The sequence below is a fragment of the Oncorhynchus masou genome, chromosome 5 (assembly GCF_036934945.1).
Source record: "Oncorhynchus masou masou isolate Uvic2021 chromosome 5, UVic_Omas_1.1, whole genome shotgun sequence".
NCBI lineage: Eukaryota > Metazoa > Chordata > Actinopteri > Salmoniformes > Salmonidae > Oncorhynchus > Oncorhynchus masou.
Genome location: NC_088216.1, coordinates 12,386,710 through 12,408,654, shown reverse-complemented (window position 1 = coordinate 12,408,654; position 21,945 = coordinate 12,386,710). Strand labels below are relative to the sequence as shown.

Sequence of the window (21,945 nt, the reverse complement as noted above, 5' to 3'; positions counted from 1 at the left end):
TGTAGTGATAGTAGGGGCAAAAACAGAAATGTGAACCTTCTGGGTCCCCAGGACCAGGATGAACAAACACTGGTCTAGAGATCATGGTCTGACATTCTAGCCATGAAGTCGATACAACATCTATGATATGATCTTCTTCTTTATGTTTCCAGTTGTATCACAGGTTGTATTTGTAATGAAACAATATTCTGACTCCTTTGTTGGGTTTGTAGGATTTATTTAAATATATACACTACCGTTCAAAAGTTTGGGGTCACTTAGAAATGTCATTGTTTTTGAAATTAAGGCAAAACATTTTTTGTCCATTTAAAATAACATCAAATTGATCATAAATACAGTGTAGACATTGTTAATGTTGTAAATGACTGAAAACGGATGATGTTTAATTGAATATCTACATAGGTGTCAGCAACCATCACTCCTGTGTTCCAATGGCACATTGTGTTAGATAATCCACATTTATAATTTTAAAAGGCTAATTGATCATTAGAAAAACTATTTTGCAATTATGTTAGCACAGCTGAAAATGGTTGTTCTGATTAAAGAAGCAATTAAACTGGCCTTCTTTAGACTAGTTGAGTATCTGGAGCATCAGCATTTGTGGGTTCGATTACAGGCTCAAAATGGCCAGAAACAAAGAACTTTCTTCTGAAACTCGTCAGTCTATTCTTGTTCTGAGAAATGAAGGCTATTCCATGCGATAAATTGCCAAGAAACTGAAGATCTCGTACAATGCTGTGTACTACTCTCTTCACAGAACAGAGCAAACTGGATCTAACCAGAATAGAAAGAGTGGGAGGCGCCGGTGCACAACTGAGCAAGAGGACAAGTACATTAGAATGTCTAGTTTGAGAAACAGACGCCTCACAAGTCCTCAACTGGCAGCTTCATTAAATAGTACCCGCAAAACACCAGTCTCAACGTCAACAGTGAAGAGGTGATTCCGGGGTGCTGGCCTTCTTGGCAGTAACCTATCAGAGTATATCCTAGAATCATAATGTATGTAATTATATCCTAGAATCTAGTAGAATAGTAATAATGTAAACTATCAGAGTATATACTAGAATACAGCACACTGTAATCATAATGTAACCTGTCAGAGTATTTCCTGGTGTCTACAGAATAAAGTATACCCTACCATACAAAGTATTTCATTGTATACTTATAGAATGACTAGGGCAAGGCAAAGGTAGCCTATAATATAGGGTCGATTGGCAACAGTAATGGTCTAGTCCATCATTAGCCCAATGGGTGGGCCTGTCTGAATGTTTTTGTTGTGCAGAATGGCCATTATTTGGCTAATAATGGGGGCCTCAATGGAAAAAAAAGTAAATGGTGTGGAAGCCTCGAGGACAAAAATGGGCTTTTGTGCAGGGTTGGGGTCAATTCCAGTCAATTCAGAAAGGAAACAATTCCAATTCCACATTTCCCTCATTGAAAAGTATTGAAGAGAATTGACATTTCAGTGTACTGAATTGACTGGAATTTAAATGAAGTAAATACCTACTTCAATTCCAACCACAAAACCTCCATTTAGATTTTGAAACCTAAAAATAACTTGCCTAGCTAACAGCTAAATGTTGTTTTTACTTTGTATTCTAATTGAGGCTCCACATGTTGTCATGGAAATATGAATGTTATTTCCAACAACCAAGGAGCAACTCCGCCATAAACCCAGTGCATATTGAACACTGAGATTACTGAAAGCATAGAAATATGAATAGAATGGGCTTGGGAAGCTCTAACCCTGGCAAACTCATGGGTACACTCACAAATAATGCCTGCCTGCTATTGTGATGCAATAATGTTCATGGTATTTTGGAAATGTTCTATCAACTGATGCTGGGTTGCCATGGTAATGTAAAATGTTCATTCAAATGATACTAACTGATGTGGCTCATGCAATGGTATGTATGCACACATTCACGTATGGGTGGTCCCAGGAATTGAATCCACAATCCTCGTATTAATATTGGTAGTATTAATATTAGTAGTATTAATATTGGTAGTATTAATATTAGTAGTATTAATATTGGTAGTATTAATATTGGTGCTATTAATATTGGTAGTATTAATACTGGTAGTATTAATATTGGTGCTATTAATATTGGTAGTATTAATATTGGTAGTATTAATATTGGTAGTATTAATATTGGTAGTATTAATATTGGTAGTATTAATATTGGTGGTATTAATATTGGTGGTATTAATATTGGTAGTACTAATATTGGTAGTACTAATATTGGTAGTATTAATATTAGTAGTATTAGTATTAGTATTAATATTAGTAGTATTAATACTGGTAGTATTAATACTGGTAGTATTAATATTGGTAGTGCAACACTACAGTTGCTGCTCTTTCAAAGCATACAGAGACGTCTTCCTTGTATGTTAGTCCGGTGTGTGTGTTAGTCCGGTGTGTGTGTTAGTCCGGTGTGTGTGTTAGTCCGGTGTGTGTGTTAGTCCGGTGTGTGTGTTAGTCGGTGTGTGTGTGTGTGTGTGTGTCTTCTGGTGTTTTCTGAGTCTCCAGATGTGCAGAAAGCGTTTGCCACAGACCAGACACTGGAAGGGCCTCTCTCCTGTGTGAATGAGCTGATGCTCTTTTAAACTAGAAGATGTGGAGAGACTGGCCCCGCAGTCGGCACAGTGGTGACGTTTCTCCCCTGTGTGAGTCCGATGGTGTGCCCTCATGTTACCCCTCTGTGAGAAACCCTTCCCACACACGGGGCAGTGGAATGGTTTCTCTCCAGTGTGAATCCGCTGGTGAGATTTCAACTGCTGCAAGTCGATGAAGCTTTTCCCACAATCAGTGCAGAGGTGAGGTCTCTCCCCCGTGTGGATGAGAAGGTGCCTCTTCAGAGTCTCTGACCGGGAATAGGCCTTCCCACAGTCAGGGCAGCGGTGCGGTTTCTCTCCCGTGTGAGCGCGTTGGTGCCGTCGAAGTTCGGATGGTTTGGGGAAGCAGATCCCGCAGTCAGCGCAGCAGTGGGGTCTCTCCAGCTTCCCTTGGTGAGCCTGCTCGTGCACTTTCCGGTGACGGTCGTCGGCAAAGCTCTTCCCGCACTGGGAACAAGGGAACGGTTTCTCTCCGGTGTGTCCTCGCTCGTGCCGAACCAGGCCGGATAACTTCTTGAAGGTCTTGCCACATTTAGGACACGGGTGGTCCATCCTCTTTCTCCTCTGGTGTACGGGCTGGTGCCTTAGATTAGAACAACGATTGTTATTGTCTACACAATTAAATTGTCCATTAACTTTTTACAGAACAGAAATGGGTCTTTGGTGTTCTGGCTTACCTTCTGAGGCGTGATAGCTTCTCAAACGTCTTGCCACATTGTTGACACTGGTGAGTCAGCTTCTCGGTGCTCTTGTGTGTTACCCTGTGTTTCTTCAGGACTGAGAGGTTGCCAAAAGACTGGTTGCAGTCAGGGCACGGGTGCTTGCTCTTCCTCAGGTGTGATGGCTCGTGCCTCTTCAGACGCGACAGCCTCTCAAAGGTTTTACCACAGTCGGGGCACTGGTGAAGTTTCTTTACTGTGTTCTTATTCTTTGGTGGTTTGGGTTCTCCCACCTTCACTACCACAGCGGGACTTGGTGTGTAGTCAGTGTCTGAACCTAGACAGACAAGGGAATAGATTTAGCCTGGTTAAAACATTGGTTAGTGTCTGGATTAACCAGGCTATAATTGTTTAGTTTAGAGTAAACAAAAAATGTGTGTGTGAGAGAGACAAGACACAGGTAGTTATTGGGCGGGCAGTCACTCAATGTCGGGCATATTACACAATGTACGTGACATACACTATTAAAGGCCCAATGCAGCCATTTTTGACTGAATATCAAATAATTTCTCGGTAACAATTAAGTACCTTACTATAATAGTTTCCCAATAAAGTTTTCAAAAACAAACAAAAATAGCTTTGTAGGCAACAACAAAAAAATCTCATGCAAGAATCTTGCTAGTTCTGTCTGGGGGGGCCGAATTGGAGGGAAATGTCACCTGAAAACTATCTGTTATTGGTAGAGAGGCTTGGGACTCTGTTATTGGTTTATTAACTCCACCCATACAAAATCTGCTGATTAGAAGATGTAGATCAGGGGGTGGGCAACTCCAGTCCTTGAGGGCCTGATTGGTGTCACACTTTTGCTCCATCCCAGCAAAACACAGCTGATTAATCAAACTGCATTCTAAACTGAAGATCATGATTAGGTGATTATTGGACCCTGTGGGGCTGTGACACTGTGACACCAATCAGGCCCTCGAGGACTGGAATTGCTCACCCCTGGTGTAGATGGCATTTTCAATCAGCAACTATCAAGAAATAACACTGATCATATATAAATACACTGCTCAAAAAAATAAAGGGAACACTTAAACAACACAATGTAACTCCAAGTCAATCACACTTCCGTGAAATCAAACTGTCCACTTAGGAAGCAACACTGATTGACAATAAATTTCAAATGCTGTTGTGCAAATGGAATAGACAACAGGTGGACATTATAGGCAATTATCAAGACACCCCCAATAGAGAAGTGGTTCTGCAGGTGGTGACCACAGACCACTTCTCAGTTCCTATGCTTCCTGGCTGATGTTTTGGTCACTTTTGAATGCGGGCGGTGCTTTCACTCTAGTGGTATCATGAGACGGAGTCTACAACCCACACAAGTGGCTCAGGTAGTGCAGCTCATCCAGGATGGCACATCAATGCGAGCTGTGGCAAGAAGGTTTGCTGTGTCTGTCAGCGTAGTGTCCAGAGCATGGAGGCGCTACCAGGAGACAGGCCAGTACATCAGGAGACGTGGAGGAGGCCGTAGGAGGGCAACAACCCAGCAGCAGGACCGCTACCTCCGCCTTTGTGCAAGGAGGAGCAGGAGGAGCACTGCCCGAGCCCTGCAAAATGACCTCCAGCAGGCCACAAATGTGCAAGTGTCTGCTCAAACGGTCAGAAACAGACTCCATGAGGGTGGTATGAGGGCCCGACGTCCACAGTTGGGGGTTGTGCTTACAGCCCAACACCGTGCAGGACGTTTGGCATTTGCCAGAGAACACCAAGACTGGCAAATTCGCCACTGGCGCCCTGTGCTCTTCACAGATTAAAGCAGGTTCACACTGAGCACATGTGACAGACGTGACAGAGTCTGGAGACGCCGTGGAGAACGTTCTACTGCCTGCAACATCCTCCAGCATGACCGGTTTGGAGGATGTTGCAGGAACTGGTGTCAGCAGGTCCTGCAAGAGGAAGGCATTGATGCTATGGCCTGGCCCGCCCGTTCCCCAGACCTGAATCCAATTGAGCACATCTGGGACATCATGTCTCGCTCCATCCACCAACGTCACATTGCACCACAGACTGTCCAGGAGTTGGCGGATGCTTTAGTCCAGGTCTGGCAGGAGATCCCTCAGGAGACCATCCGCCACCTCATCAGGAGCATGCCCAGGCTTTGTCGGGAGGTCATACAGGCACGTGGAGGCCACACACACTTCTGAGCCTCATTTTGACTTGTTTTAAGGACATTACATCAAAGTTGGATCAGCCTGTAGTGTGGTTTTCCACTTTCATTTTGAGTGTGACTCCAAATCCAGACCTCCATGGGTTGATAAATTTGATTTCCATTGATAATGTGTGATTTTGTTGTCAGCACATTCAACTATGTAAAGAAAAAAATATTTAATAAGAATATTTCATTCATTCAGCTCTAGGATGTGTTATTTTAGTGTTCCCTTTATTTTTTTGAGCATATATATATATATTTTACACTTAGTTTCATCAGCTGTTCTTTCCACTGAATTTTGAACACAACTGGGCCTTTAACACAATGCTACGGACATTACTATGAAACTGCTAATGTTCTCCCCAAACCCAACCTCGGTCAACCATGTCCTCCTCATCATCCTCATCTTCCTCCTTTTCCTCCTCCTCTTTGACAATCACATTGAATGTTGGTTTTCTTGCCTCACTGAGGCCTGGAAGGTCATCTGGTTCCAACTCAGACTTATCAACAGCACCTGGGGATGGAATAGAATTAGGTTCATTTCTAAATCCCCTTAACAAAATCCCAGTTGGAAGAATCTCAAGATCAGGAGAGAAGCAGGAAATCTGTGAATTCTCCAATTAAGATTTCTGGAAAATCTGGGAATTTTTGGGGAGTTATGGGAATTGTGCCTAACTGGCCTTATTGTCAATGCCAGCTAGGTTTGTTACAATATGGCATTTCCATGGTAATGGAATGACACTGACTCAGATTTTTCCACTGTATGCCTAACAAACACCATTGATTTCAAAGTTTAACAAACCATTTCACTCCATTTTAACAATTTACACTGAACATTTTACTATAAAACACATTTACTAGAAGAACTGTGCAGATCCAAAGTTTGGTAACAGAATTTCAGTAAAATCTCCCTCTGCTTTTTTATGTGACCAAGATAAAGTTTGATCATACAGTTACTGTTCCCCTTCCCCACTTGAATTCATTATTAAGGGGCCATCACCATGACTTTAATACACCAATGTTAACATGATATTCTCTTACCCAATTAAAGAAATGGTGGAAGCCCTCAATGACAACATCCATGCTAAAACGGGTGATATACATCTAGAGTCCTCTGTGGTTTGAGCAGAAGGATATAAAATGGTTGGGGAAAGTATACAGTTGAACTCTGAAGTTTACATACACCTTAGCCAAATACATTAAAACTCAGTTTCACAATTCCTGACATTTAATCCTAGTACAAATTCCCTGTTTTATGTGAGTTAGGATCACCACTTCAGAATAACAGTAGAGAGAAAGATTTATTTCAGCTTTTATTTCTTTCATCACATTCCCAGTGGGTCAGAAGTTTACATACACCCAATTAGTATTTGTTAGCATTGCCTTTAAATTGTTTAACTTGGGTCAAACGTTTTGGGTAGCCTTCCACAAGCTTCCCGCAATAAGTTGGGTGAATTTTGGCCCATTCCTCCTGACAGAGCTGGTGTAACTGAGTCAGGTTTGTAGGCCTCCTTGTTCACACATGCCTTTTCGGGTTCTGCCCACAAATGTTCTATGGGATTGAGGTCAGGGCTTTGTGATGGCCACTCCAATCCCTTGACTTTGTTGTCCTTAAGCCATTTTGCCACAACTTTGGAAGTATGCTTGGGGTCATTGTCCATTTGGAAGACCCATTTGTGACCAAGCTTTAACTTCTGATGTCTTGAGATGTTGCTTCGATATACCCACAATTTTCCTCCCTCATGCAGCCATCTATTTTGTGAAGTGCACCAGTCCCCCCTGCAGCAAAGCACCCCCACAACATGATGCTGCCACCCACGTGCTTCACAATTGGGAAAGTGTTCTTTGGCTTGCAAGCCTCAACCTTTTTCTGCAAACATAACGATGGTCTTTATGGCTATTTTTGTTTCATCAGACCAGAGGACATTGCTCCAAAAAGTACAATCTTTGTCCCCATGTGCAGTTGCAAACCGTAGTCTGTTTTTTTTAATGGCAGTTTTGGAACAGTGGCTTCTTCCTTGCTGAGCGGCCTTTCAGGTTCTGTCGATATAGGACTCGTTTTACTGTGGATATAGATATCTTTATACCGGTTTCCTCCAGCATCTTCACAAGGTCCTTTGCTGTTGTTCTGGGATTGATTTGCACTTTTCGCACCAAAGTACGTTCATCTCTAGGAGACAGAACGCGTCTCCTTCCTGAGCAGTATGACGGCTGCATTGTCCCATGGTGTTTATACTTGCGTACTATTGTTTGTACAGATGAACGAGGTACCTTCGGGTGTTTGGAAATAGCGCCCAAGTATGAACCAGACTTGTGGAGGTCTACAATTTTTTTCCCTGCGGTCTTGGCTGATTTCTTTTGATTTTCCCATGATGTCAAGCAAAGAGGCACTGAGTTTGAAGGTAGGCCTTGAAATACATCCACATGTACACCTCAAATTGATTCAAATTATGTAAATTAGCTGGAATTTTCAAAGCTGTTTAAAGGCACAGTCAACTTGGTGTATGTAAACATCTGACCCACTGGAATTGTGATACAGTGAATTATAAGTGAAATAATCTGTCTGTAAACAATTGTTGGAAAAATGACTTGTGTCATGCACAAAGTAGATGTCCTAACCAACTTGCAAAAACGACAGTTTGTTAACAAGAAATTTGTGGAGTGATTAAAACTTGTTTTTCAATGACTCCAACCTAAGTGTATGTAAACTTCTGACTTCAACTGTATATGCCCTAATTTCTCAAAAATATAGATTCAGCTTTCATTTGACACCAGATTTGACATTCTCCTATGACCTTTACATGTTGGTGCTCATGGGTCCTTTTACATGGAAATGGGACATGTGGTCTAGTGGTCTAAGCCGCTGGCTCCAGAACAAATATACAGATGGTGGTGTTCCGTCCCTGCAGATGCGCAGGCGTTGCATTGCGTCAACCAATGGTTTCGCGCCACATCATCGACTAGTCAGTCTGGCATCAAATTGATATATCACATGATGTGGTTAGCTGGTATGTTAAACACCCATCCAGCCGTTGTGAGATCTGACATGATGGCATGTTTTCAGGCAGTAACCTCCCACCACCGTGTCCTCCAGTAGCATGTGTACGGCTGCGGTCCACTTCTATTTCAGAACGCTTTCCTCTCTACTCTATCCTACCCAATGACACAGAACATATGAGAGGAGTGGCACTGCCTCACTTCTTAAAACACGTTTAAAGTAGGAAAAAACATGTTATATGTATATCCTAGTTTACCTTCATGACTGTAGTCCATTTGTGAGGGCTGGACAGGGTTGCACCAGCTGTGTGTAACGTCATCATCACTAGTGGGTTCGTCTTTCACACTGATGTGAGGATCCATATACGGTGCTTTATCTGTAGGTGTGATGGCATGCACACACACACACACAATGAAGTGAAATGTTAAGTTTTGGCGACAGTAGGCAGGTTTCCATTGACCCAGCAATGTCGCAAAAAATATCATTCCGACATGTGTAATGGAAACGGCAGATCTAGGATAACTTTTCTAAACATCAACAACATTTGTATCTGTTTCGACATGGGTAGATTTGTCCTTTGCCAAACTTTCTTTACTACAAGACATGATGATTGAAAGTGGGTTTTTTTCAAAGAAATTATAGCAGGATAAAGTTGAAGGTACGCGGGCGGGGTACGTGATGTTATCACGTAACTATATATAAAACTCCACATTTATTTGAAAATGCCTACTGCCTGCAAAATCTATTTTTTCAACTAAACATTACGTTTATTTCTAGGACTGATTTTCCTAACTTTCAAGAATACCTGAATTGCTTTGCCTTGCAAGATTCACCATCCAATTATTTCAGATCTACAGGAGAGCAAGTTACCCAATGATCTACAGTATATATTTTCATACACACACTAGATGACAGAGGGCGCTGTGTTGAAGCCACCGCCATCGTGACACTCTCCCACCATAGTAAATAATATTTTGGAAGCAACAGAAAAGGCTCCATTCGTTTGACACATGTATTCCATTACAGACATTTTAATGCATACTTTTAAATGATGTGACCTAAATGTAAAAATATCAAAACATGTTCCTTAAAGTAGATTACGAGTGTTATTGTCCTCACTAAAACAAAAATACATGTAATTGAACAATTGATTGAAATAATGTAAAATGCCATTCATTCCTATGGAGAACTGCTCCTACTAGGGAGTGCCAATATGGATGACCAACAGCTTCAAAGCCTCCCAATGGCCCATACATAGCATCAGCAATCCAGAGTTTATATACATCATTGCACTTACCCCATTCATAGACACAAAATGTTTTGGCGCCTATTTGTGATAGTATCTTCTGAGGAGGGAGTTTTGTTAAGAGCCTAGCTTAAGGTACCGTTTTGGAAACATAAATAACTTATAAAACAACACCTTCATAAGGTTAGTGTTCCACGTGGCCATATTATATCCATGTTACAGCGTTTGTTTACAGAAAACAGAGGTGACCACCTGTGCTACATTGATATGTTTCGAACACACCTGCACAATGAAATATTGCGTTTGCCTTGCAGCATCGTGTTGCGGAGGGCAGTTGCAGTGCGTTCGGTGTGCTGCATACGTTGAACGTAGGCGTCAAACTGTAAGTGTAGACGGCTTGACAGAAATGGCAGCAGAAGGTGAATGTGAACGAACACATATCCAGATGATGCTGCATACTATTTTGCGCAATGTCACGGTCGGTGTGTTCGAAGCGTATCTAGCGTGCTTCAAACACTTGTACGCGTAACTCGGGAAGTGTAGTGTAAGTGTTTAGTTTCGTCAGATGGAGGCACCAATATCTGTATGAATCTGTGCAAAATATTTTTTATTTCAAGTATTTTTTTCTCGCTAATGAAGGGGCCATATGTTTCGAGAGCGATGATTATTACCAAATCGTATTAGTCACATGCACCGAATACAATAGGTGAAATGCTTACTTACAAGACCCTAACAAACAATGCAGTTACAAGAAATACAGATAATAATAAGAGAAAAGTAACATGTTATTATTAAAGAGCAGCATGAAATAACAGGGAGAGTAAACAGGGGGGGGGGGGGGGGGGGGTACCGATACAGAGTCAATGTGCAGGGGCATCGGTTATTTGAGGTAGTCTGTACATGTAGAGTTATTAAAGTGACAATGCATAGACGACAGAGTAGCAGTGGTTGTTGTTTCTAAATGTTAAAACACAGTGCCGAGACTGTAGTTCACAGGAACCAGTTGTTAGAGAAGCTAATCACTGGAACATGTAGGGAGAAGGCAGAATGCCACCTAGAGTTAGATAGAGCTGCATGGACCATGGCGATATGTCGGCACATTCATTATTAGAATATAGCAAATATTAGTCAATTCTTGCCTTCTATCCATGCAGGCTTTCACGGGCTACCTGAGACATGAAACTTTCATATGTGGGTATACAGGCTGTCGACAATTTATTAATGCGCAACCTGCTTACATGGGTAATGGAAACACTTAAACCACTTCATTTTTATTCGACACTGTAGGTTTTAGCGAAAGTGTTTTTTTTAGGTGTGAAGTCATTATGTCCAACTGTTTTTCTCGACAAGATAGCTGAATGGAAACGCAACATAACAGGCAATTGTCGCTTTTGCCTGGAAACCCATCATTGAATTGGTTAGAATTCTATGTCAGCAAGAAATTAGCTTTTGAATAATGAATGTTTCTTCTCACGACCTCCATTTTATTTAACTAGGCAAGTCAGTTTAAGAACAAATTCTTATTTTTCAATGACGACCTAGGGACAGTGGGTAAACTGCCTTGTTCAGGGGCAGAACAAAGGATGTTTACCTTGTCAGCTCCGGGATTCGATCTTGAAACCTTCCGGTTACTAGTCAAACGGTAGGCTTCCTGCCGCCCCTCGATATGCCAGAATGTTGAATACAATTACAGGTGTCTGTGCAAAAGTTGATGGAATTATACTTTCCTATCGATATGTCTCACATTCCTACCACCGAAGGGACCAACTGCACGGACCACCGGTAGGCCTACCTTAAAATAGATTTCTATTCAACATTCTCGCTTGTGGAGGTCGTGAGAGGAAACTTTCCTGATTCAAACGCTCATTTCGGATGGACGTAGAATTCTAGGGAATTCAATGTCGGGTTTCCAGGCAACTGTCGCATCTATCTTCTATGCGAACGTTGTAAATGTCGACAAATCACTGGACAAGTTCACGGAAATATAACTAGTGACACAAAGGAGATAAGTCACTCACAGCATATAGCTGGTAGGCAGAGGCATAATGTTTAAAGTCATTACAGATCTGATGCTTACAGACATACAAGACCGAGGGCTACAATTAGCAATGACATGTGGAGGCACAGATGACATGATGATGATAACGGCGGAAATATTATGGTTTATTTTTGTGAACATGTTGCCACTATTTCAGCACTCACCAATAAAGGCCAGCTTCTGACGTTAACAGTACTGCAGCAAACAAAACAGCCACCCACCTATGCTAACGATGCTAGTACTTCTGTTAGCTTGCTCTCTGTTTCTGTCCTTTTCATAGAGTTCTAGCTATTTAGATGATCTCGCATTCTAGTAGGGGCAGTAATCCTTAAATCAGCAACCTATCAAGTCACGTCTCATATATAAATATATTTATTATAAATTGGAAAACGCGGAGTTGCTAGCCACCTACCTGATGGCAGCACAAATATTACGCCACTTCCGGTTTTAGTACGGAACGGAAGTTTACAGTCCTACTGGAGCTCAACCTTTTCTCCCCCAAACGATTAATAGCAAAGACTTTTCAACGTTAAATGTGAGTTTAGGAGTTGATGAATAATGTGCGACTAAAGCTTGCATGGCGCACAGTAAACATTAGGCCTACTGCAGATAGCGTGCTGCTAGCCAAAGGTAGCTTTTTTTGTTACTAGCTAACGTTAGCTAGCTTGGTAGAGGAGACGTTGAATTTGACGAATCTCCTCTCTTGTCCAGTAATTTACAATCTATTGCCCCATTAGACAACTCTGCAACCGTTATGTCAAAATACGTTCGCTCCGATTTGGAAAATCGTTTTGAACAGTCATCGAAGTCGGATACTAGGGCATCTTTCTAGAGCTCCGACCTGAAGTTCACTAACGTCATTATTTAACCTTCCCTTCCAAAAAAGGTCTACATTCGAGAAGGGGGTAGCTGCCGCTCAGTATGGCGACTGGAGTATTGGCGAGTGGGTGTGTCGAAAGCGCTCCGGTTTTGATGGATTTGCGCTCCGGTTTTTTTCTTCCGTTTCCTACCACGCAATACTGTACATTGACCTAATATACAGCGAGAGTTTGTACTTCTGTTTTGAAGCCAAAGGATGAGTCCGAGTCGCATTTCACTGTTAGTTTTATACAAACCATTTTTTTGTACTGATGATGAGGGAAAGGGTACCTAGTCAGTTGTTCAACTGAATGCATTTAATCCAACCCCTCTGCTTCACGCGTTGTATGCATGTGCTGACTATGACTATCACCTTGAAACTAGGTAGCTACTTCTCACGCCATTGCAGCACAGTAGTGTTGTTGCCATTCATGGCCTCCCCATTGAGTCGAATGTATGTACATGTTTTTTATTTATTTTTATTTCACCTTTATTTAACCAGGTAGGCAAGTTGAGAACAAGTTCTCATTTACAATTGCGACCTGGCATGTATCAAGGTGACAACTAGATGGTTATCAATATTAACTATCTAGAAAGGCACTATAGGAGTGTCATGGCAAAACTAACAGATTGGCCAATAGCTTCTACCCCCAGACCATTTGGGCTCTCGAGTGGCGCAGCATCTCAGTGCAAGAGGCGTCACTACAGTCCCTGGTTTGAATCCAGGCTGTATCACATCTGGCCGTGATAGAGAACACCGGTGCACTAGTCTACGGCTTATTGACTTGTTGTGCAGCCCAATCAGCCATGTACAACCGTCTTGAGTGGCAACAAATCTGCCCAATTAGCTGATTTGCTCTCCATACACCCACTCCTTTTGACACACCCACACTCCGATTGCCATATTGGGCTGCAGCTACCCATACTTTCTCAAATCTTTGTCTTCTTCAGTGGGGTTTTAGAGTGGACTACAACCTGAAAAGTTGTATTCCTGCCCTCTACTGGATTCAGAAAACAAAGGGTGGAAATCCAAAATAGAAAAGAGAAAAAAAGAAAAAAAAAACTCCCCCCAAAGGTCTGAAAAACAACATACAAAAAAAATGTAACCCCCCCCAAATGTCTGAAAAACAACATACAAAACAAAAACGTAATCCTCAGTCATTCAAATTCCCTCAGAGCCCTACACAGATCTGGGGACCTGAGAGGATGGAACTACTCCAGCCAGTATTCCGTGCAGCTGTCAAGGTCCCCTGTCGAGCATCGCCACCTTGCTGTCAAAGGTCTAAAGGGAAATGAAGAAAACAACTATGTAAAGTAGCTTGAGCTACCACCAGGGGGGAAGTAAGGCGGTACGACGTCCCCGGAAAAATAAATAGTGGGGGTACGCCGTACCGGTAAAACATGAGCCTTTCACAATAATTAAAACATGACCCTTTCAGAATAATTAAAACATGATCCTTTCACAATAATTAAAACATGAGCCTTTCACAATAATTAAAACAAAATGTCAAACTGTAGGCTAGTAGACCATTTCTTTATCACTACTGCCTGTCAGAGGCATGAACAACGAGCCAATGGCCTTAAACGGGTGGTGTAGCCTACGCTCCATAATGTCAGTGTTCTCGTCTAACCACATCACATTTTGCCAAGGCAGAGATGAGTGGCCGACACGAGACTTACGCGGACAGCAGTGGACGCATAAATTCTGGCATAATGACAATCTCCAAATGTCATTACACTTTCTGGTGTTTTGTGTAACAGATGTCTCTTTCCATTCACGACTGGAGCCTAATAGAGGAGACCTTTTGAAGTGATGGTTTGACAATCAGATGAAAACATTATTTCATGACTGGTTATGTTTATGACAATATCATTAATGTGATGACAGCTTAATGTAATTATATATTTTTATGAACCTTTATTTAACTAGGCAAATCATTTAAGAACAAATTTAATTGTTACTCAATTAAATTAATCATGTAATTGTCAATTAACTCATTGGGTCCAATTTGGGGCACCACGTGGAAAAGCTATTTATGTTGTTTACATTTGAGTTACAATTAAATTAATCTAACAATTAACCATTGGGAATTTGGGGCACCACGGGAAAAAGATCTATACATTTCTCTTACATTAATAACAGTACATTTTTCATTATTACCTCATCAGTCTCATTCTGAACGTCACAATATTCCTAGATCCGCAAGAGCCCTTAATCTAAGTAACGAATCAGCGATACACAAATTGGCTTAATTATTTATTTACTAACTAAATAATCACACAGAATACATAAAACACACAAACACATGGTATAAGTTATTGATTACTAACATAATGCAATGAAAACAGGTCCCTAGTGGACTAACAAAAGCATGACCGTTTGGTTACACCATGGAAAGGGAGGGGTGATAAGGGATGAATGAGACCAAAAGAGTCAAGTTATCGTACATGTATTTGGAATTCATGTGATGACAGCTATTTATGAATAATTACCTACTATGTTTAATTGTTACTCAATTAAATTAATCATGTAACAATTAACTCATTGGGAATTTGGGGCACCATGGGAAAAGTTGTTTACTGAGTTACTATATTTGGAAGCTACTCTCCCGGGAATATGAACATTTTGCACCCTAACAACCACTCATTCGGATTAGAAATGCAACATATATTTACGCGTAGATGTCTTTATTTGTCGTCTCTGTTGAAACCACTCGATCCGTCTAATGGGGAGTAGCTCGATGTAAGTCTATGTTTGTCCACCAGAGGTCACAATGTCCTTCTTAGTTGGTGGCTTCTTTTGTCTTGGAGTGTTCTTAGGAATGGATACTTCACGTGTCCCACAGTGGTGAGAGGATTCTGTTCTCCCCTCTCATCTTTTCAGAGGGTCTTTACCATTTTCCGGTCATGTACTTTTAGCCATTTCAACGAGTGGACCAAGTTCTCTGGTCTGTATTTAAATTCTCAGCAAGTCCTTTTAAGCACTCTGGCCTCGGAGGGCGGTTCCGTTATGTGGACACAACCTCTGACCTCATTAGGGGCGTGGCTTAGTGAGTGTGCAACAGGCATGAAAAACCATTGTCTCATTAGACGAATAAACTCATATTTCAATTTTTTGGAACATAGTTTCATTGTTCTTCATATTGTATGAACATCCTATAGGGTGGAAACTTTACAGCTTGTATGTGTCTTTCTGATCATTTTAATGGCATCACAAAATAGACATACATTTTCCATATTCCATCCCTCACCATCCCCAACGTTTGGATGTTGAAATATATTGTCCCAGTGTCTGTTGTTTGATGTTGAAGTTTTGGCGGCAAAGTCTCTGTGTAACAAAATGTTTTTTAACTTCTCAATATAGAGAGAGAGCGGTGACCGGTGTTAGGTCATTAAACCGGCCATACTCCCACCTTTTCGTCTCTGGTGGGAGAAGGGGGGGGGTCTGGCTATCTGTCAGCCCTGCGGCGAGCTGATCTGGCGCCCATGATCCTCACCAAGGAGAGAGAGTCACGGCAATGACTAGGTCCACAGAGATGCTATTGAATTTAAAGGGATTATATGTGTAATTATATGACAAGGCCAACAGAGATGCTATTGAATTAAAAGGGATTCTATATGTAATTATATGATTGTGTACACATAGGAGGTCCCATACCGGAAATAAATTAAATATACATTCACCCCCTGGCTATCACAGAGCTAGCAAACACTATGGAATGCAGTGTGTACTAGCTAGCTATCACATAGCTAAGTAGCAAACACTCTATGGAATGCAGTGTGTACTAGCTAGCTATCACATAGCGAGCAAACACTATGGAATGCAGTGTGTACTAGCTAGCTATCACATAGGTAAGTAGAAAACAACTTGAAAAAAATAACTAAGGTAATATACAGTTTATTAGGTCCATCCATCTAGTACCGGGTCATCTAGTATTGTTTTCTTTACTTCCTAGAATCGCGACAACAGTAGACCACCGTTATACTGCTCCATCATGACACTGTCGTGCGTGAAAAGCCCAGGAGGCCGCCCGTTTCTGAGATACTGGAACTGGCGCGCCTGTCTCCGGTGATCATACCACACTTAAAGTCGCTTAGGTCACGCATTTTGCCCATTGCAACGTTCAATTGAACTTTAACAAAATGCCTCGATACCTGTCTGCCTGCTTTTTATAGCAAGCCAAGGCCACGTGACTCACTGTCTGTAGGAGCAAACCATTTTTGTGAACTGGGCGGTGTACCCAATAAACTGGCCACTGAGTGTATATTTATATTAGCTAGCCACCACATAGCCAGGTAGCAAACGACTATAGAAAACCACTCCATGGAATGTGGCTTGTACTGGTAGCTACCACATTTTTTTATTTAACTATGAAAGTTAGTTAAGAACAAATTCTAATTTACAATGACGGTCTACCATGGCCAAACCCTAACTCAGACGACGCTGGGCCAATTGTGCACCGCTCCATGGGACTCCCAATCACGGCCGGTTGTGATACAGCCTGGAATCAAACTAGGGTCAGTAATGACACCTCTAGCACTGAGATGCAGTGCCTTAGACTGCTACTCGACATAGTGAGGTAGCAAGCAACTTTAAATTGTGCCAAGACTTTTTTCTGTTTCTCCAGTTTTGCCTCCAGCACCTTCACAAATCTGTCGAAGAGGAGGTGGAGGAGAGAGCAGTCAAAGGGAGGTGGAGGAGAGAGCAGTCAAAGTGGAGGTGGAGGAGAGAGCAGTCAAAGAGGAAGTGGAGGAGAGAGGAATGAGAGAAGAGCAGGAGGAAGAGATCAAAGAAGAGGGTGATATAAGCATTAAAGAGGAGGAGGAGAGCAAACTAAAGACACACCAGCTAATGCACACAGGAGAAAAGCATTACCACTGCTCTCAGTGTGGGAAGAGTTTCTGTCAGGAAGGAGATCTAAAGAAACATCTGAGAATACACAGTGGAGTGAAGCCTTACCACTGCTCCCAGTGTGGCAAGGCTTTCATTCAAACATCAGATCTGAAGAAACACCATAGAACTCACACATGAGAGAAGCCTTTCCACTGCTCTCAGTGTGGGAAGAGTTTCAGTCAGTCATCAAATCTGAAGACACATCAGCTAACTCACACAGGTAAGAGGCCTTACCACTGCTCTCAAAGTGGGGATAGTTTGACTAGTTTATATTTTCTGAAGAAACATCATAAAAGGCACACAGGAGAGAAGCTTCACCACTGCTCCCAATGTGGGAAGAGCTACAGTGTTGAAGGAAGTCTAAAGCAACATCAGAAAATACAGAGTGGAGTGAAGCTTTATCACTGCTCCCAGTGTGGGAAACATAGGAGGAGGAGACCCAAAGAAACATAGAATACACCACTGCTCTCATTGTGGGAATGTGAAATCTTGAGTCATCTCAGAATACACACAGGAGACAAGGCATACTGCTGTGATTAGTGTGGGAATTGTTTTAAATGGGAAAGAGGCCTAAAAGAACATCAAAGGCAAAGGACAGCAGTGCCCAATACTGATCGTACAATGGCGTTACCAAACTGGTCAACTACAGTCTACTGTCTAACTAATATTAACTGTCATTTTTTTTCATTATTCTGTTACACCTTTTTTATTTTATAAATGTTTTAAGTTTAACATTTTATTTAGACAGCTGGAAATAGAGGGAGAGACAGGCAAGTGGGAGATCAATAGGAAGGACACAGGGATTGAACCCCGGTCTCCGGTGGGGTGTAGAGTACAAGTGACTCCATGTGAGAGTTAACGCTAGACCACAGGCTCAGCACATTGTTCTGTGAAACCTGATGTTCTTTTTCAGTATTCTCATATTAAAAATGTATTAAAGAGTATTAATTATGCCAAGAGGGTCACATTTGAATTAAAGTGTATTTTCTCTCCAGACAATCAATTCAGTTTCTATCTGCATAAATCAATATGATAAATATTACATTTGTCCTAAAGGAGGTACCATAACAAATTACTTTTTGTATTTGATTAATAAAAACTATGGCCACTGTAGTTAGCAATGCGTTACTTTCAGAATATATAGTAATTATCTGTTAGGCCCCTCAGTCGAGCAGTGAATTTTGAACACAGATTCAACCACAAAGACCAGGGAGGTTTTCCAGATTCTCTCAAAGAAGGGCACCTATTGGTAGATGGGTTAAACAAAACAAAAAGCAGACATTGAATATCCATTTGACATGGTGAAGTTATAAACTACACTTTGGAAGGTGTAATAATACATCCAGTCACTACTAAGATACAGGCGTCCTTCCTAACCGAGTTGCCGGAGAGTAAGGAAACCACTCAGGGATTTCACCATGAGGTCAAGACTCATGTGGAGACTTTAAAACAGTTACAGAGTTGAATGGCTGTGATAGGAGGAAACTGAGGATGGATCAACAACATTGTAGTTACTCCACAATACAAACCTAATTGACAAAGTGAAAAGAAGGAAGCCTGTACAGAATAAAACAATATTCCAAAACATGCACCCTGTTTGAAACACAACACTAAAGTAAATACTGCAAAAAATGTGGCAAAAGCAATTCAGTTTTTGTCCCGAACACAAAGTGTTCTGTTTGGGGCAAATCCACTACAGCACGTTACTGAAGACCACTCCATATTTTCAAGCATCATGTTATGGGTGGGATTGTAATCGTTAAGGATTGGGGACTTTTTTAGGATAAAAAAATGGTTGGAGCTAAGCACAGGCAAAATCCTAGAGGTAACCTGGTTCAGTTCGCTTTCCACCAGACACTGGGAGAGGAATTCACCTTTCAGGACAATAACCTAAAGCACAAGGCCAAATCTACACTGGAGTTGCTTACCAAGAAGAAAGTGAATGTTCCTGAGTGGCCTAGATACAATTTTGACTTAGATCTGCTTGGAAATCTATGGAAAGACTTGAAAATGGCTGTCTAGCAATGAGGAACAACCAATTTGACAAAGCTTGAAGAATTCTGAAAAGAATAATGGGCAAATCTTGTACAATCCAGCTGTGCAATGCTGTAATCGTTGTCAAAGGTAATTCTAACATGTATTGAATCAGGGGTGTGAATACTTATGGAAATGAAAGATTTCTGTATTTCATTTTCAATAAATATGCAAACATTTCTGAAAACATGTTTTCACTTTGCCATTATGGGTTATTGTGGTTAGAATAGGTTAGAAATACAACGATTTAATCAATTTTCAAATCAGGCTGTAACACAACAAAGTATGGAATAAGTCAAGGGGTATGAATACTTTCTGAAGGCACTGTAAATATCTACTTAGTACTGACTGACTGTTTATGTCATTATTCTGTTAAACCTTTTATGTGTGTGTGTTTTACGTTTAGCTTTTTTTTTTACAATGACGCTGTGAGTCGAGCAGTAGGTGCAGGTGAAACGTTTAATAAAACAACAAGCATGAAAACGAGACAGCGGCGATATACCATGAACACATGAACAATACCGACAGAGGAAGATGGTTAGTCTTCTGGCGACGTCGAACGTTGGAGAGGAGAGGTAGACGTGACATTTTTATTCAGACTGCTGGAAACAGAAGGAGATCAATAGGAACGACACAGGGTTGAACTCCGGTCTCCAGTGGGGGAGTAATGTTGTTTACGCAGAACTACATTTCTCTCACAAATTTAGTCATTTCCTGTTTTACTTCTGGGGGGATACCATTAACAACTGTGATTACCATTGTGTAAAGGAAGGACGCGAAGTCTCTTCCCTCGCACAAGGGGTTCTTTGAAGAATTTACAGGGGTCCCCCCACAGTTGAAATTTGAATAGCCCCTAAAGGACACTCCAGGAACCTCTTATTTTTTAGATTGTATGGCGTGTGCCACGTTTATAAATCGTAAAATTTGTATATGTGTGCAGATTTGTCAGAAATGGTCAACGCAGAAATGTACTGTTACATTTAGCAACGGTTATAAACGAGGCCCCTGTGAGTTGTAGAATTTTGCCAGTACTGAGTGACGTGCTTCCGTAAGGTTGGCTAAGATGGGCTTTTTAGTGTTCATTGTCATGGTTATCAACTGTACATTCTAAAAAGAAAAGGTTCCTTGGGTATCCTTTAGGAGTTCTTCAAATTGAAACTGTGAGGGAAGCCCTATACATTCTTCAAATTGAAACTGTGAGGGAAGCCCTATAAGTTCTTCACATTGAAACTGTGGGGGAAGCCCTATAAGTTCTTCAAATTGAAACTGTGGGGGAAGCCCTATAAGTTCTTCACATTGAAACTGTGAGGGAAGCCCTATAAGTTCTTCAAATTGAAACTGTGGGGAAGCCCTATAAGTTCTTCAAATTGAAACTGTGGGGGAAGCCCTATAAGTTCATCAAATAACCTTTTTAAATAACCTTTTTGAGAAAAAATGTAACCCCCTCCCCCATATTATTATTAATATGCAAAACAATAACAACAATAATACAATATTTTAGTTGTCAGTGTTATGATTTTAGTGGCAAAGCAGAATAAAAACAATCTAAATATTAGGTAAAGTCCCAGCAGAGCCCCAAGTCCAATGGGTTTATCCTCTGGCCTGTTGATGTTAATGTGTTGATGTTCTCCGTATGTAGCCAGAATGATTTTGCAGTGCATGATGATTGAACAGGTTTCCTGTTATATTCAGAGGTGTAGGGATGGTGAAGTCTGTGAATCCAAAAAAGACAAAAGTATTTAAATTGGTATATGTTATGCATGTCAAATGTACCATCCTCCTTCCTTACCTTGCCAATGAATATCCCATAGGACAATGTATGTTTATGAAAACCAATATCAAAAAATATTTTTTTCATTCACACTTACCACAAAAACCAAGGTATGATGAATATAACAGGAAACCTCTGGCTATTCTGGCTATGGATACCGAGAACATCAACAATACTTGGCAGGGTAATTTGTATTTTTCTATCACAAAGTATAATTTATTTATTCTCCGGTCCAGTTGGTGGCGGTAAAGCAACATTATACTGGATGCCATCCGCCGTTAAACCAAAGAAGGAGTAACGCGAGATAGAACAACAACAGCAGCCAGTTCAATGTCAAGCGTCAAGGTAAAATCGAAATTCCTAACATATTCTGAAAAGTTTCCATATGTAAACATTAGTAGGCGGATTATTTATCCACGTCCACCAAATTATGTGTAAACAATAGCCGTACCGTGCTAACGTTAACTACTTTACTTACTGGTCATTAAAATGCCTACTGAAGCTAACGAACGTTTCTATATATCGATCGATCATGCCAAGCAACTCTTAAAGATGCTGTTGTGAGTGATATCGTTATTTGTTATTAAGACAGTAATGTGAATTGTGTGATGTGTGA

The 21,945-nt window shown here is 41.1% G+C and overlaps 1 protein-coding gene across 1 annotated transcript; it reads right to left on the bottom strand.

Annotated features, from left to right (window-relative positions):
- Positions 1-2,092: 2,092 nt before the first annotated feature.
- On the bottom strand, positions 2,093-12,217 carry LOC135533126 (zinc finger protein 501-like). The gene is made up of 5 exons (XM_064960535.1): positions 12,185-12,217; positions 8,745-8,864; positions 5,864-6,004; positions 3,294-3,612; positions 2,093-3,199 (listed from the first exon to the last, which is right to left on the bottom strand). The coding sequence occupies exons 2-5, from the start codon at positions 8,848-8,850 to the stop codon at positions 2,443-2,445; spliced, it is 1,323 nt and encodes a 440-aa protein (XP_064816607.1). The 5' UTR covers positions 8,851-8,864; positions 12,185-12,217; the 3' UTR covers positions 2,093-2,442.
- Between the last annotated feature and the right edge of the window lie 9,728 nt (positions 12,218-21,945).